Source organism: Triplophysa rosa, linkage group LG17 (genome assembly GCF_024868665.1).
Source record: "Triplophysa rosa linkage group LG17, Trosa_1v2, whole genome shotgun sequence".
Classification (NCBI taxonomy): domain Eukaryota; kingdom Metazoa; phylum Chordata; class Actinopteri; order Cypriniformes; family Nemacheilidae; genus Triplophysa; species Triplophysa rosa.
This window is the reverse complement of record NC_079906.1, coordinates 1,929,380-1,946,964: the sequence shown is the minus strand read 5'-3', so window position 1 is coordinate 1,946,964 and position 17,585 is coordinate 1,929,380. Positions and strand designations below refer to the sequence as shown.

General features: G+C 38.5%; 1 protein-coding gene across 2 annotated transcripts in view; it reads left to right on the top strand.

Annotated features, from left to right (window-relative positions):
- brpf1 (bromodomain and PHD finger containing, 1) overlaps positions 1 to 17,585 on the top strand; it is a 342,746-nt gene that overhangs the window by 42,207 nt on the left and 282,954 nt on the right. For both annotated transcript variants that reach the window (XM_057355913.1, XM_057355912.1), the window contains exons 9-12: positions 625 to 976; positions 1,967 to 2,269; positions 6,086 to 6,358; positions 7,642 to 7,789. In XM_057355913.1, coding sequence (XP_057211896.1) covers positions 625 to 976; positions 1,967 to 2,269; positions 6,086 to 6,358; positions 7,642 to 7,789 — 1,076 coding nt within the window. The remainder of the gene's footprint in view (positions 1 to 624; positions 977 to 1,966; positions 2,270 to 6,085; positions 6,359 to 7,641; positions 7,790 to 17,585) is intronic.

The window sequence follows — 17,585 nt, the reverse complement described above, 5'->3', positions numbered from 1 at the left end:
GAAAAACTATTCGGCTCGTTTTAAGACTGTGGCGAAACAAAATAGTCTTATGTTGGGCCGCCATAGTCTCGTCAATGAATGGGAAACACTGTAGTCCATGTGACTACAGTGTTTCAAACTTGTAACAGTCAGCCTTATCGGTTGAGTTACAAAAGATAAAACAGGGATGAGATCTTACCGTGTGAGATTAAAAGAGTTACAATGAGTTACAAAATTTTCTAATATAATACCAATAAAATCAATTGTGTATAGATCACAAAGTAAGGATTCACCAAAACTTAATTTGTAGAAATGTCTCACAATTATTGTAGCTGCATGAACTTCTTGTTGCGAATCGCGTTCTTTTTGCGAAACTACTGCTAAACTTCAGTCTTCTCATCTTAGATTTTTAGTTTTTTGCCATGCTAACATTAAAAGAAAAACAAACATCCACAACGGGTTCCTCCATCACGTTTGTTGTGTTATGGTACAAGTGTTGGACATGATGCACAATCTTCAAGGAACATGCAGATAGATCCGTCCCACACAGACCACTATATGCATTACCAGCTACATGAGTTCTCCAGCTTCATTGCTTTAAATCTCTTCACTGCTCTGTGTCTGTCTTTTCTTCCATTTTTTTAGGTCCCAGATTACCTGGATCACATTGAACGCCCGATGGACTTTCAGACAATGTGGAAGGGTTTAGAATCACATCGCTATCTAAGCTTTGAAACTTTTGAGACTGACTTTCTGCTCATTGTCAACAACTGTCTGAAATACAATGCCAAAGACACAGTCTTCTACCGCGCTGCACTGCGATTGCGAGAAGCGGGTGGTGCTGTTTTACGGCAAGCACGCAGACAGGCAGAGAGAATTGGCTATGATTACGAGACAGGCATGCATCTTCCCAGAGAGCCGAGCCCGGAGTCACCACACGAGCGAGAGAGAGAGAGATTCAGAGAAAGAGAGAGATCGGCATCAGCTGCTGAAGATGGTCAGTTGGGTTTCTTCTTACTGTTTTTCCGAGTCTTGTCTATTTTTCAAAAATAGTGTACTTTGGTGATCCATCACTTTTTTAATCTTTAGAGCAACCTTATAGTACTCTACCATGAAAGCAGCTAATTTAATCACATAAGAAAATATTTTCAGACCTTCCAAGCTATATCTAACAATTAAACTCATAATTCAATATTGTCTATTTAATCACATAATTGTGACATAATTTGTTAAATTCATAAAGTAGTTAATATTACATATTTTTTTTACTAATTTTAGTAATCAAAAACATAATATTCGGGCACACAGCCCTGTCCCTTATTGAAAATTCTGTTTCCATTTTTTTATTCCATTTGAATTCTACTGAATTTTGAGACTTTTGTCCAACTTCCACATTATGCAAGTTGGTCAGCATTACTTTATTACTTATAAACCAAAATGTATTCCTTAATTTGGTCAAATGTTTTGAATTTTCATTGTTTATGCTTAAATGCAACAAAATCACAAAAAGTTGCACATTTTGGTAACAGGGAAACCTCATGCTTCATTTATGACAAAATTATTTAAGGAAAAGCCCATACATGTGAATAAAACAGCTTTTTATTCAACTGTCCAATTACTTTTGGTCCCTTGCAAAAAGGGGGGCGCTTCATATTAAAGAGCTGTAATTCCTAAATCCTTCAGCTAATCTGGATGTGAATACACTCTAAATAAAGCTGAGAGTGTGCACTTTAAGACAATATCTATTATAAAACTGTAACTCGAAAACATATTGATACACAGCTAAAATAACAAAAAATGTGCCTCTGTCCAAATATTTATGGCCCTAACTGTAAATAACAACTCGTTGTGTAAGTTTAAGATCCTGAGGTTGAGAGTCAGTATTTTTTTTAAACTTCAGGAGACTTTGTTGTCAGGGAGTCTAAAGTCTTGTTTTGATGCGCTGATTGTGTTAAGTGCCTCTGACGTTTTCTGTTCCTGTTCACAGATCTTTTGCTGGAGAACCGACGGCGTTTGCCTCTGGAGGAGCAGCTGCAGATCCTGCTGGCACGTTATGATGAAGTCATGTCAGGGAAGCACAGTATCGGCCAGTCCCGGCGAGCTAAAGCCTTGAAGAAGGAGATGACTGTTATTAAGCGTAAGCTGGCTCATCAGCGTGAGGGTGGCTGTGGTTTGGGCAACCATGAGTCGGGCTTGTCGCTGGAACGCACCTCAGTCCTTGCGCATCATGCCTCTGCGAGTGGCCGTCACGATGATGGAGAGAGCAGCAGCCATGAAATTGGTGGAAAAGGTCAGTAAACATCTTTAATGAACCGTTCACAGACATGGGAAAATTCTGTCATAATTACTCACACTATGCCATACCACATGTGTCTTTGATGTGTCATAAACATGCTGTCTATGATCGGTTGTAATGCTCAACACTGCGAGTAAAGCACAAAAACCGTTGAGGCACCGTGATCGTAATGCTGTAATGGACACGTTTTAGTCACCTTTTGTTCACATTTCGTTCGTTCATGTTTCATTTTAATCGCGATAGTTGTAATACATTTAGTTGTTTAATGCAGGAGCATTTTTATTCAAAATCTGCGTAAATTTCTGACCCTGGTCGCATATAACCCTCTGATGTCTGAGGGGGTTTGGGGCCCTGGAAAAGTTTTGAAATACCCTGACATTTGTGTTTTTTTCAATTGCTTATAAACATATTAATGGTTAAAATCTCACATAACTGTATTCACCACAAACAGTGCTACAATAAAATGCAAGCAATATCTATGTACATGCTTGTGTTTTTGAGAAAATAATGTTTATGCATAGTTAGAAAAAAAAAAATTAAGTCACTGAAATAAGGCCAGAAAACACATGCTAAACGTGTGCTAAAAAGATGATAAACAGAAAGATGTAAATTAGGGCTGCAGCTATCGATTCTTTTACTAATCGAGTATTCTACAGATTTTTCCATCGATTAATCGGGTATTCGGATAATAAGTACTTTTTCTTTATTAAAAAACAATACTAAATAAACAAGAGAAAATAAGACAGGTCTCTTAAAATGAGTAAAACAACTAATTTGTTTCCTTTTTAGAACAATTAGTTTTTATTGCTGAAATAGCATACATTAATATCTGTGAAAACTAAACCCATTTAGTACATTCCATTACCATATTAAATTCAAAATGCAATATAATACAAACATATAAATAAGAAACATGAATAAAAATGGAAATAATAATTTCAAACAATAGCCTATGACTTTTATTTTGGCAGGTTGTCAGAAGACGCTTATTTTTTAGTATGTCTGTTTCTTCACTCAAACAATAACATGTTTGTGAAATAAACTCTCAGCGCAACTCTGGAGGTGAAGTTCATGTCCTCATTCAGCGCAGACGCAGACAAATTCATGAGCATCACGCGTGTAGCACGTTAAACTGTGCAGTTCATTCACTCACACGCAGACCAGACAGATGAAATGTGTAAATAACAGGATTCGGTGTCCACTAGTCCGCATCTAGTTTGATGGACTCAATGCAGCCGGAAAACAAGTTTCACTCGTAAAATAGACTAAAATATCAGTTCACCATTTCAATAAGCTATTTATAGGGCTGTGACGGTGGCAGTTTTTTACCACCGCGGTGGTAATAGACAAATCGACCGCGGTGGTGCGGTGGTTGAGAAATATATATTATTTATATAAATAATATTTATATTAATATTTTTGCCTGTAGCAACCACATGACGAGTGGAAGAGAAATATAGACCTAATTTAAATACTTGAAATTGTTAAATAATTGAAATATGATATCTGAAATAAATGAGGATGAAACATCCGTCAATGTTTAACGCGCAAATCCATCAGTGAAACGGCACACTACAGCACATAAAACATTTCAATAAACATCAGTAAATAATGAAAACTTAAATGATATAAGAGAAAGCTAAATACTAAATAAAAAAGCTCTTGTTGCAGTAACTTCAGTCAGTGGCGTATTAACCCTTACAGTCCTTAACAATTCCATTTGAAACAAACTGTTTAAACCTACATTGGCTTTCCTATTCAGATTGCCATAAAAACGTTACTTTTTCCGACTCGTTGATGTGAAACTTACTTGTTGACATTGTCCAGATTAAAATGTGTACAGCTGCACTAAATGCGCGTTCAGAAGATGTGCACAGGAGCGCAAATGAATAGATGTCTCTCCGCAACCGCGGCAAAACCTGCGCGCGCTCCGACACTAAGCAAGCGGGTCATAGCCAGTTTTGATTTTACGTATCTGTTCATTTCACAACAAGATCCATTGCAAAACCCGCAGAATAACCTGGGTTTTGCCGTGCAGGCCCGCGCTCTTACGCACCAACGGAAACGTATGCCAATAATTTCTGTTAATTTAAAATCTTTTAAATAAAACCATCCACAACTGAAAGGCTACAACTAGCAATCGTTATCGCAACTCTCATATTTATTACACCTATATTTGTCAGAGTGACGTGCACTACCGCCGGTGGCAGTTCGCCACCGTCATGGCACTTTACCATCGCGGTGGTGCGGTTGTTACGGCAACCGTCACAGCCCTATAAACTATCAGTTATTTATCAGCATGAGAAACACGTGTGAGCAGTCTAAAATGCGTGTGTCTCACGGTGAATGCGTGAGACTTGAGAGCCCTGTAACATGAACAGAGTTTAGCGGGCTGTGCGTCAGTAATAACGGTCCATGGGGAAACGCAGTGCTCCGTGTGTACTGTAGTTAAATGGATTAAACGAGGCTTCGAGGCAACAAAAATTGCCTCGATGATTTTTTGTATTCGAATAACTCGAGTTACTCGAGGAATCGTTTCAGCCCTAATGTAAATAATAGTTAGCAAATGTTGTGCACAGTATTAATTAGTAATATGTATATAAATAAATTTGAATGCTAACAATGCCCATGCATAACAAAATAAGACATGTTGTTCATTTGTAATATAGTAACCACAGTAAAATACTAAGGAAAGACAGAAACAATACTCACTTATCAGAAAGAAGTGTGCAGTCGCTCTTCACAATGAAACCGAGTTGCAATCTTTTTCTAAAATAAAAGTAAACTTTATCTCTTTGTATCTGACCGTCTGAAGATCCGCCGCACATGTGCAGCGTGACATCGCCTAAACGTGCAGTAAAATCAACATATTTGATGAGGAATTTGTTGTGCTATTGTTAGGGGGCGTTGACATGTGCACGTGGCTCCCGCAGAACATTACTATGCGTATAAAGCAATCTGCGAGGACTTGATCCCATTAATATAATGAGCTGACACAGGAGAAATTGTACATGTCTTTAGTTTCATGCATATTACATGATCAGACAATATTTGTTTAAAATATGTATTGGTTCATTTAAAGTATACTCTTCAAGCGTTCTTTATAAATACTGTATGTCATGTTTCTCTGATAAGTATTCACAGAGTTTCAGAAAGATGTTCACAGAGACGGCTGAAAGCTTACCCTGTGTATTTTATTTATTTTACAAAAGCACAACATTTTGTTGTTATTGTGAGTGCACACTTTACACTTTCAAATGATGCCTTACATGTGTATGATCACAAATGATGGAGTATTTTAAGTTGTTTCTGCTGCTATGAGGGAAACAAATCCACCCATGCGTTTGTTGACCCCTGGGGGTTAAAGTGACAGTTCACTGAAATACGACAAAACATGCATGTGACGACTAGTCACAAGACACGAAAGAACCATTCAACGTTCTAACTATTTTTGTACTTCTAGTCTCACTACAGGACTGAATCTGAATCGTTATGGTGCTCACACTAAGTGACACGATATCTGTTGTAGCAGTTCAAAGTTCACAAAGTACAAGACCTCTTGTAGTCCCGACCAAGATTCATGTGATCGAACGCAGAGGGGAGGCCCTACACTCACTCTTTCTCCCACACCTCTATTCTACAAAAGCATCAAACACATTTGTAAAAAAACATACTAAAATTGCAGCTGTGTGTAAAACAAACAAAAAACAATGCTGTAACATTTATTTCAGTGTAGATGCTGCCTTACCATGAAGCAAAATATATCCTGTGAATGAAAATTGTGATCTTTTTTTGGTGTTTTCTCTGTAGACCTTAGCGTGTCCTCTTCTGCGCTGGCCCCTGAGGTTGGACGTCGTACATCTGTCCTCTTCTCAAAGAAAAATCCCAAAGCCACAGGCCCTCCGAAGCGCCCAGGTCGACCCCCTAAGAACCGAGACATGTTGCATGGACCAGGGGTGCTGAGCTCCAGTCCAATTGGCCCACCCCAGCTACCTTCTCTCCCCCATTCACGCAAGAGACCCCACAGTCCACAGTCCAGCTCCAGCTCAGAGTCCGACAGCGAACACGATCACCTCATACTGGGTATGTGTGAAATAAAGTCTCTTGGATAGGTAGCTGCATTAAAGGAACAGCTTTCCCAAAAAAACTTACGATTTTCTGTATGCTCAGTGCTTGTCAACACAATGAGCCTTTGATTTGGCAAAGTTTGCCATAATAGTAATGTCAGTTCTTTAAAAGTTGAAAAGATATTTACAAACAGGACTGTATATTACACCGTTTACCAAATCATGTCTTAGAATAATATGAGAGGTTTTAAGTCACAATGTCCATTTCCCACCGTTTTATTAGGACATTGTGGTACTGAATGAAACCAACCTAAAATTTAGATTGAAGCACAAGATTTTATTCAGCTCTTGCATTTGTATGTGATATGCATCAGATGTGAATTATCATATGTGTCCACCAAATGAGTCCCCAAACATGTTTGAGAACTTAACAGAGCGTCATTACAAGTTATTAATATCACATAATTAAAAGGAAAGTTCACCCACAAATGATCATTCGTTCAGCATGTAATTCCAAAACTGAATTACTTTCTTTTTCTGCAAAACACAAACGATGATTTTGAAGACCTTTGGTAACCAAACCACATTGGCCCCCTTGACTTTCAAATGGACACACAAACACTGGGACATTTCTCAAAATATCATATTTTGTGTTCCACAGTCATAGATATTCAGTCACTTATATTCAGTACAACTTGCGCTCTCTGTTTTACGACACTTACTCAAGCCAATTTTGATCAGTTCACAAGTGCCTTGATCACCCCCCATACCATTCTTTGAGATCAGCTTGGGACATTTGCATAAATACATTTCTTTGATTTTATATTCTTGTTTGTTCTTTATTTAAAGAACTAAATGTTATGGAAGTTTTCTATCATCAGTAGTCGTATGCACACTTACATGACATTGATTCATCATGGAAACTCCCACAGTCCCCCAATGAGTCTATACATTTGAGGCTAAAAAAAACACCAGTGTCACGTTTATATATATATATAGATAGATAGATAGATAGATAGATAGATAGATAGATAGATAGATAGATAGATAGATAGATAGATAGATAGATAGATAGATAGATAGATAGATAGATAGATAGATAGATAGATAGATAGATAGATAGATAGATAGATAGATAGATAGATAGATAGATAGATAGATAGATAGATAGATAGACAGATAGATAGACAGATAGATAGATAGACAGATAAATAGACAGATAAATAGATAGACTAATGCAATAGAACTTGTTGCTTGTTGATATATTCTATAAAAAGTGTTGTGGTGTTCCTCTCTCAGATCTGCACAGTAATGGCTTTGGTGGAAGCAGTCAGCCGGTGACTGAAAGTTTTCTGGTGTACAGAAATGAACGCAGTCTCCCGCGCTCCAGCTCCGACTCTGAGTCCACCAGCAGTAGCAGCAGCAGTGCCGCATCTGACAGGACCAGGTACACGCAAGCACATGCACACTCGCTTTTCCTGCCATGAAGATTCAGAATGTTGAGTGTGTTGCACACTGAGGTCCTGTTTACATGTGCCGTTTCAAACGATCATCGTTAAGAGCATGGGGCTAGAAACGCCAAGGTCATGGGTTCGATCCCAGGGATTGCACATATTCAGAAACAAAAATGTATAGTATAATGCAACATAAATCGCTTTGGATTAATGTGTCTGCAAAATGCTTAAATGTAAAATGTAAACGTAAAAAAACGATTTTGAATCGTTCACAGAAACGCAACCCCAGAGTTTTCAAACTAAAAGTGAAAAGTGTTCCTATTATTAGCATGGCTTAAAGTTTTCTAGCAATGTGCCGGATCACCGGCGTGCGGTGTTTGGCTGCGGAAAAAAGATAGACCTTCATTTTTTAAAACATGTTAATATTACGTTAATGGTTTGAGAGGAACACAGCTATCACTCTCAACTAACAATACTAGCCAATACTTGTTTCGGCAAATCATTTAATCAGACCTCTGCTTCCACTCCTGCATAAGTATTCATACACTTTTCTGGGACACTTGAAATTTAGCTCAGAAGCATTAGTTTTGCTTGTTGATATTTCTACACTTTGAGTGGAGTTAACCTGTGGCAAATTCAATTGAATAAGTATGTTTTGGAGCGACACATACCTCTCAATAAAAGGTCCAACAGCTGAAAATGCATATCAAAGTAAAACCAAGACATGAAGTCAAAACAACTGCCAGTAGAGCTCTGAGACAGGATTTCATCTAGACACAGATCTGGGGAAGACTCCAGAAAAAAATCTGCTGTATTGAAGGTTCCCAGAATCATGTAGCCTCCAATAATCCTTAATGAAAGAGGTTTGGAATCACCAGATCTCTTACTTGAGCTGACCTCCTGTCCAAACTGAGCCATCGACGTAGAAGGGTCTTGGTTAGAGCGGTGACCAAGAAGCTGATGATCACCCTGGTTGAGCTCCATGATCATGTATGGAGATGGGAGAAACTTACAGAAGGACAAACATCACTGCAACACTCCACCAATCTGGGCTTTATGGCTTATTACCCAGACTCAAGCCTTTGCTCAGTGAAGATGCACGAATACTTTAAATATGCAAAAACGTACTTCAACGAATCTTTCAAACTGTCAGAAACAAGATTCTCTGGTCTGATGAATCTCAGTTTCATGCATCATGTCTGGAGAAAACCAGGCACTGCTCAACAGCTGTACAATACCATCTCAACAGTAAAGTGTGGTGGAAACAGCATCATGATGTGGGGGTGTTTTTCAGCTGCAGGGACTGGGGCATTTGTCAGAAAACAAAGAAGAAGAAAAGCTCAGTGGCACATAATACGGAGATAGTGATCATGAAAACCTAGCCCAGAACTTTCAGAACCTCAGACAGGGCTGAAGGTTCATTCTCCAACATGACAATGATCCTAAGCACACAGATAAAACAATGCAAGCGTGGCTTATGGACAACTCTGTATGTATCCTTGAGTGGCCCAGCTAGTGCTTGGGCTTGAACCCAACTGAACATCTCTGTAGAAACCTGAACATGTCTGTGAACTGATGATCTCCATCCAACCTGACAGAGTTTGAGAGGATCTGAGGAGAAGAATGGCAGAAAATTGCCAAATGCAGATGTGTAAAGCTTGTCACATCATATCCAAAAAGATTTGAGTCTGTAAAGGTGCTTTAACCATCATCTGAGTTAAGGGTATGAATACTTATGCCATGTACTTATTTTATTTTTTTATTTTTAATACATTTTCAAAGCTGTCACAAATCTGTTTTTTGTTTTGTCATTATTGTGCATGGAGTGTAGGTTAATGTAAAAAAAATATTTAAAGTAATTTATCTTAAACTATATATTAGTTTAAGATAAGGCAGCAGCATATCAAAATGTGAATAAAATGAGGGGGGATGAATACTTTAGCAAGGCACTGTGTGTATATATATATATATATATATATATATATATATTAGCGCGATTTGAAACAGTTGCTTTGACGCGTTCAATGAAGATAGACAGCTTCTAAACTGTGGGACGCGGCAAAACGCAACGCGAGGTCCAGTCTGGTGTAAACAGTCACGGGCTAAAGGCTGCGTCGGTGAATCTCTGTCAGACAAGCGCATCCGTGTTAAGTTCTCTTTCGTGCTTGAATGGATAAAACCACACAAGATTATGTCAGAAAGCCCGTTTTGTATAGCATTTTCTTAAGCAAGACTTCAAAGTGTAAAATAAAATCTTAAATGAATGCAAAGTGTTGTGAAAATAATAGCAGTCAGATCTGCGTACTGAGACAGCTCTTAAAGGGGCCACGTTCTTAAACGTGCTGCTGTGACTCCTGTCACTAATGTTAATCAAAGAACAAAAGAAAAGAAGAAATCAATGTGATTTTATAGCTTTAATGAGAATTCTTCTGCATTTAATTTATAATTTAGCATTAAAGACTGTAAAGTGTCCTTCAATTTCCTACATGAGCTCTCAATTATACTGTTGAATGGCTATAATTAATGTTAAAATAATCAATTTAATAGAGACATCAGTTACAATACTAATATCAAAATGTTAGCTTTCATAAAATGATGCTGTTAAATAGGGATGTAACGATTCACTTAGCTCACGATGCGATGCGGTTCACGATTCTGATCTCACGATGCGATTTATTCACGATTTACTCACGATTTATTTTGAAAAAATGAGTTGAAACAAATTAGAAATGAACAACGTCCCTTGCATTATTTCTTAAATGCTTCACGTTTCTTTGTATAATAAAATAATGTTTTATTTCAAATAACAAAACTTTCTTTGTATGATAAAATAATGTTTTATTTCAAATAACAAAACTAAACTGCAATTTTATAACAAATTAATAATAGAAAAAGTCTCTTTAATATAAAAAAACTAATACTGTCTGTGCTTTTCTTGGATTTTTTTGCATTTAAGAAATATCAGCATCCACGTTTAGGTTTGCAGTGAAAATAGCGGCCCCTGCTGTTCAAAAAATGTATTGCGATTCAGTTCAAGCCTCAACCGATTTGAATCGTCGCTCATTATAACCGATTTTCAACCGGCTCACGGTGAATCGTTACATCCCTACTGTTAAAGAAATATGTTGTTTCTAGATCAATTTGAAGATTAAATGTGAAATTATTAAAATGTAGAAGTATATTTTAAAATATAATGGTTGTGTGCGATTAATCGTGATTAATCACAGAAAAAATGTGTGATTAATCCGATTAATTTTTTTAATCGATTGACAGCACTAATATATATATAGTCATATAGTCATAGTTTATATATATAAATATTATAATAATTATTACAATTTCTATTTCATATTATTCAGTGCACATAATCAGAATAGTCCATGGTTTGCTAAAAGTGTCTAGGATAGACAACCACATGAAGAGTTCATTTGCAAAACCAGATAACAGATTTTTATTTATTTTCATAAATCATGTTTTTATTGTGTTGTTGTGTTTTTACTGTTACTTATCTGTATTTTTTGTTTTTATTACTTAATCAAAACAATCCAACTGTTTAAATTATATTACTTGAAATGCACAATAAAAAACATAGTTAATGAAAATGAACAAAAACTGAGTTATCTGTTTTTGCAAATGAACTCTCCACATTTACTTTAAGGTGCTCTGTTCTCACAACAGCTTACAGTCACAGCTCTAGTCTAAACATGAATAAACAGGATCCAATCGCGACAATCCCGTCGCGTGTTTACAAGCCACACACATTGCTTTCTATGAGTGAACGGACAAATGTGTCACAGTGACATTTTATCTACTTTTATGTCGCCACAGGTCTCTAATGTCTCACTTAAAAAATACCGGTACTTACAATTTCGTTATTTGCAGCTTTGCTTTGTTCAGTGTGGGGGATTTCCATTGAAAACAAAATAAATCCATTGCTCTCTTGTCTCCTGTGAGGCTGGGAACAGTGTTCTGTGTTGGTCTGTGCACCCAACGAAAGAACAGTTAGCATGTTTGGCATGAACTTTCGCCATGGCGTTAGAACCGAAAGTCGGCTATAGACCGCTTCATATTTGCGCTCTACACTTGTGTTTTATCCTCTATGCACTGCGAGCATGTACACAGCTAATGAAAGTACAGGTAGGGAGGGGCGAATTGAACCTGATTGGTTAACAGGGTACATTTGCCAGCCATATAGCAAAACAACCTGAACATTACGCACTTGCACTAATGCGACCGTGTGAAATTTACCTCGCACTTTATCAAAAACTGATCGCATTTGCAACCATTTTGGCCGCAGTCTAGAGTCCTGCACACAGATACAGGACAGTCTCATTTGTTACCTTGGCAAATGTGCAGTCTCAAACTCAATCCCTCTAGCGCCACCAACAGTCCAATTTTCCTCTGAATCATTGGCTCACGGCGAATGCACCCTCTGATGTGATGTTATTTTCAGTTGAGAACATTTTCCTGCCATTTTGAACTTTTCGAGAAACATACTTTTTCGAACTCTGCCTAGAGTCTGATTTGCATAAAATTTAGTATGTAGAGACATCTAGAGAAAGTGCTGACAAAAGTTATTAAAAGATTTTCAATTGGCCAATCCACTCTTGTATAATGCATCGGAGAATTCGATGGGAAGCACAATCTTCACCAAAGGCTGTATCTTCACCAAACTTTTGTGTATTAATACGAAACATGGTATGTGTCATCACAAGCCTCACCTGAGGCAACATGCTATGTTTTGGCACAGTGCCACCTAGTGTTACAAAAAATGGCTATTTACAAAAAATGCTCATTTTTGCTTACACTGCGTTCCAAATTATTATGCAAATTGGATTTAAGTGTCGTAAACATTTAATTTTATATTGTTCAATTAAACTTATGGATGGTATTGTGTCTCAGTGCTCTTTGGATCACTGAAATCAATCTCAGACACCTGTGATAAGTAGTTTGCCAGGTGAGCCCAATTAAAGGAAAACTACTTAAGAAGGACGTTCCACATTATTAAGCAGGCCACAGGTTTCAAGCAATATGGGAAAGAAAAAGGATCTGTCTGCTGCCGAAAAGCGTCAAATAGTGCAATGTCTTGGACAAGGTATGAAAACATTAGATATTTCACGAAAACTTAAGCGAGATCATCGTACTGTGAAGAGATTTGTGGCTGATTCAGAGCACAGAAGGGTTCGTGCAGATAAAGGCAGAATGAGGAAGGTTTCTTCCAGACAAATTCATCGGATTAAGAGAGCAGCTGCAAAAATGCCATTGCAAAGCAGCAAACAGGTATTTGAAGCTGCTGGTGCCTCGGGAGTCCCGAAAACCTCAAGGTGTAGGATCCTCCAGATGCTTGCAGTTGTGCATAAACCTACTATTCGGCCACCCCTAACCAATGCTCACAAGCAGAAACGGTTGCAGTGGGCCCACACATACATGAAGACTAATTTTCAAACAGTCTTGTTTACTGATGAGTGCCGTGCAACCCTGGATGGTCCAGATGGATGGAGTAGTGGATGGTTGGTGGATGGCCACCATGTCCCAACAACGCTGCGACGTCAGCAAGGAGGTGGCGGAGTCATGTTTTGGGCTGGAATCATGGGGAGACAGCTGGTGGGCCCCTTTAGGGTCCCTGAAGGTGTGAAAATGAACTCTGCAAGGTATGTAGAGTTTCTGACTGAGCACTTTCTTCCATGGTACAAAAAGAAGAACCATGCCTTCCGTAGCAAAATCATCTTCATGCATGACAATGCACCATCTCATGCTGCAAAGAATACCTCTGTGTCATTGGCTGCTATGGGCATAAAAGGAGAGAAACTCATGGTGTGGCCACTATCCTCCCCTGACCTCAACCCTATTGAGAACCTTTGGAGCATCCTCAAGCGAAAGATCTATGATGGTGGGAGGCAGTTAGCATCAAAACAGCAGCTATGGGAGGCTATTCTGACATCCTGCAAAGAAATTCAATCAGAAACTATCCAAAAACTCACAAGTTCAATGGATGCAAGAATTGTGAAGGTGATATCAAAGAAGGGGTCCTATGTTAACATGTAACTTGCCCTGTTAGGATGTTTTTGAATGAAATAGCTTTTGATTTCAGTAAATATGACCTCCTAATGCTGCAAATTCAACAAATGACCATTTTCAGTTTTTTACAACCTATGAAATGTTTTCAAACTCTGTTGTGCATAATAATTTGGAACAGTGCATTTTGAGTTTTTCATTTTTTAAATAAATACTGTTGTCAGTGGGAGGTTTGTTCAATAAAATTCCAAATGTACCCTAACTGTTGATTACTTGAAAATTATACTGACTGTCATTTGCATCGACAAATTAGGAAAACCAGAGAAAGATATCATTTGCATAATAATTTGGAACGCAGTGTATAACTGAAAGGTTTGCACAAAAATCATGAAGTTGGTCTCGTTAGATTCAGGGTGGCATGCCGAGTCGAACGGTATCCAGTTTTCCCATGTCGGCCATTTTGGGCGTCTGCCATTTTTAACTATGTAGTAAAATCCTGTATTTTATGAATGCATTAGGGCAGGAGTTCCTGCAGGGCCGCAGCTCTGCACAGTTTAGCTCCAACCCTAATCAAACACACCTGATTCATCTAATCAAGGTCTTTAGGATTACTAGAAACCTCTAAACAGGTGTGGGTTGGAATTGGTTGTAGCTAAACTATGCAGAGCTGCGGCCCTCCAGGAATTGAGTTTGACACCACTGCATTAAGGTATCATAATGAAACTACGTATGGGTCATTAGCACTATGCCCTGAAGGAGCCTGCTAAATTTTGGGCCAGCATCACCTAGTGGTGAGAGGTGGTACCTATAAATTTGTCTGCGGTTGACTGACTTTCATGTGAGTTACATTCCTGAATCCTTGTCAAGTCCAGCGATACCAAACATGCCAGGTTTTGCCTTATGGTTTGTCTAGTATTGTGATTTAGCACTTAAAAAACAATCGTGAATATCTTAGCAACCGTTACTCAGATTGAGACTAAACCACCGTAGCAAACACGGAACAAAAGCTGGTGATACCAAGTGATACAGGCCAAATGTCAAAATTTTGAGGATTTTCGTGAATATATACAGTATGGTTCTAACTTCTAAAAGAAATCAGTTATTGTCACCTAATTTGACATGTTGATGTATGGGCACAGTTCAAGGACACACAAAAAAGATGGTGGGACTATGCCACTTTGTGGCCTTATAATTGAACAAAACAAGATTAGCTCTAACTACAGTACTTTTGGTCTGATGGACTTCAAAATTGAAAAGTTTGTGTATTGACAAGAAAGTGTGTATGTATCATCATTGCCACATCTTGTTCGCCTCATAGAAATGTGGTGACAGCGCCACCTGTTGGTCAAAATGTTTAAGCAATTTCATGGAGTTTTATGTGCTTTTAGCTATGGTTTTAAATTGCTTTTGACTTTACTTTTTAAAACTCATCATCAGAAATGTCCACATACGCTTCACTTTGTGCCCAGGTAGGGCTTGACCCCATAATCGCTTGCAGCTATATTTAGAAGTATAATTAGAAGAGTTAGGAAACAATTTGATAATAAAACATTTCTACATTAAAATGTTTTTGAGTTGAGGTTCAGAGATGTTAGCAAAGCATATTTTATATTAAACCACTCTCATACAGGGCTCTAGTCCAACATTTGAGAGAGGTGGCACCAGCCCTTAGGGATGGGCACGAGTACTCGAACGCGACAGCGACGATCGATGGTGAAAACGATGATTATTTGGGTCTATAAATACATGGTTTTTTTTATTTTCTTTCTGATTGGTTATGCTGGCATTTCGGGTTGTGCCCAGATATTTGATTGTTGCGTTGCGAGAGTTTGCGGTCCAGAGTCAAGTCCGGAGCACAGAAGGGCATATTGAAAGCGCACAGTGATGCTTGGTTTCACTTTGATAAACCTGACGAAAATACAGTCAAGTGCAAAATGTGCAGCACCAAGCAGCATACAAAACATACAAATCTACCACAAGTTTGATCCGTTATCATCTTACACTCCGTCTAAGTTACACCGCACTCGAGCGGCGCGATGCAACATGGCGAAAGCAAAAAGAAACTGGACGTTTGTTGCGTCTTTTTGCGCTGCATCCAGTGGGCACAGAATTTCTGTTTATAATGGGTTAGTGTTGTATTCGGTTTTCAATCCATTCCTATGGAAGCTGAGCTCGCGTTGCGCTCGCAGAGCAAAGCGAGCATTCTTCTCCGCGAGCGCCACGTGAACGTGCGCTGAAGTTCATGAGAATGGATTAAAAACGCTCACCCTGCTCCGCGTGTCAGGTGAGACCACTACTATCAGACAGACATGTCAGACGAGCATAAGAGACTTTACCATCAGACACTGACAGACAGAAATGTGAAAAGGCAGAGATGACGTTTCATCTCACGCAGATATTTCTTTAAATGTTTACTTTATGTTAAAAAACATTGATAGTGAATTTTTAATAATCTACCAGTGTCGATTTAATTATGTACTCAATCTTATAGTTTTATTAACATCAATTTTGTATCAGTGTTGTAATTAAAATCTTTTCATTGTCACCATGGTATGGGGGACACGCCCCGCCCCCTCTAATGCCCCGCCCCCAATTAATTGAGTACTCCTTTTTCAAACCTGTCCAGTACTCGAAATGAAATATGATCAAAAATGCCCATCCTACCAGTCCTTAATTTGGTAGCACCAGAGTCATGGGGTGGGGTAAGAAAAAAAATCACTAAAAACATTAATAAATCAATTAGAAATTAAACAAATCATTGTTTATGATTTAATTATTTCTATTCTCAACTCAACTTTATTTATATAGCGCTTTTACAATTTTCATTGTTACAAAGCAGCTGTACATAAGACATATTGACTATAATCAAAACAATTAAAGTTGTACCTGCAAAAACAAGAAAAAGTTGAAAACACAGAAGACAGACATACCCACATACAAAACACTCCACACACACAATATGCACACGTACTAACACACATAGACATAGACACATGCGCACGCACACACACACACACACACACACACACGTACGTACACAGACAAGTACGCACACACACACACGCTCAGTGAGAGCACACATTTAAGATAAAGGAGAGAGAAGCACAGGTCAAATATAACAGACTATAATTAAGTAAAACTTTAAAATTCTAAAGCTGCCCCCCCGGCCAGGCAAATAGTGCAAAAACAGTATGCAAACGGTGGCGAGGAACCCAAAACTCTAATCGAGAAAAAAAACCTCAGGAGAACCCAGGCCCAACCAGGGGATTCCAGTTCCCCTCTGGCAAAAGCTGCTGACTCTGCACAAGCTCCAGAGAGCTTGCACAACAAGGCTAAATAAAATAAATAAACTTACTAATAAAATAAATTATAGTTTAAGATTATCATTAATAATCTAATAGCATTTGAAATTTTGTGGTGAAGACATGTCAGGTGACCACGTCCTTCTTTATCCAGCTCTATCATCTCAGCTCTTGTCAGGTCGCCGCTTCCCATTCTCCGCTCTACCATCAGGTCATGCCATGAAGACGTGTCAGGTGACCGCGTCCTTCTTTATCCAGCTCTATCATCTCAGCTCTTGTCAGGTCGCCGCTTCCCATTCTCCGCTCTACCATTAGGTCAGGCCATGAACTGCATCCTGCTCGCTGTGGTAACCTTGGAACAATGAGACAAGACTGGCTGAGAGTAGAGTACTGTTCTGCACTCTTTGATGCAACAAGTACATCAGTTGTGTTTTTGGTTCCGGTTGATCTAACTAATGCAGCCTAAACCCTC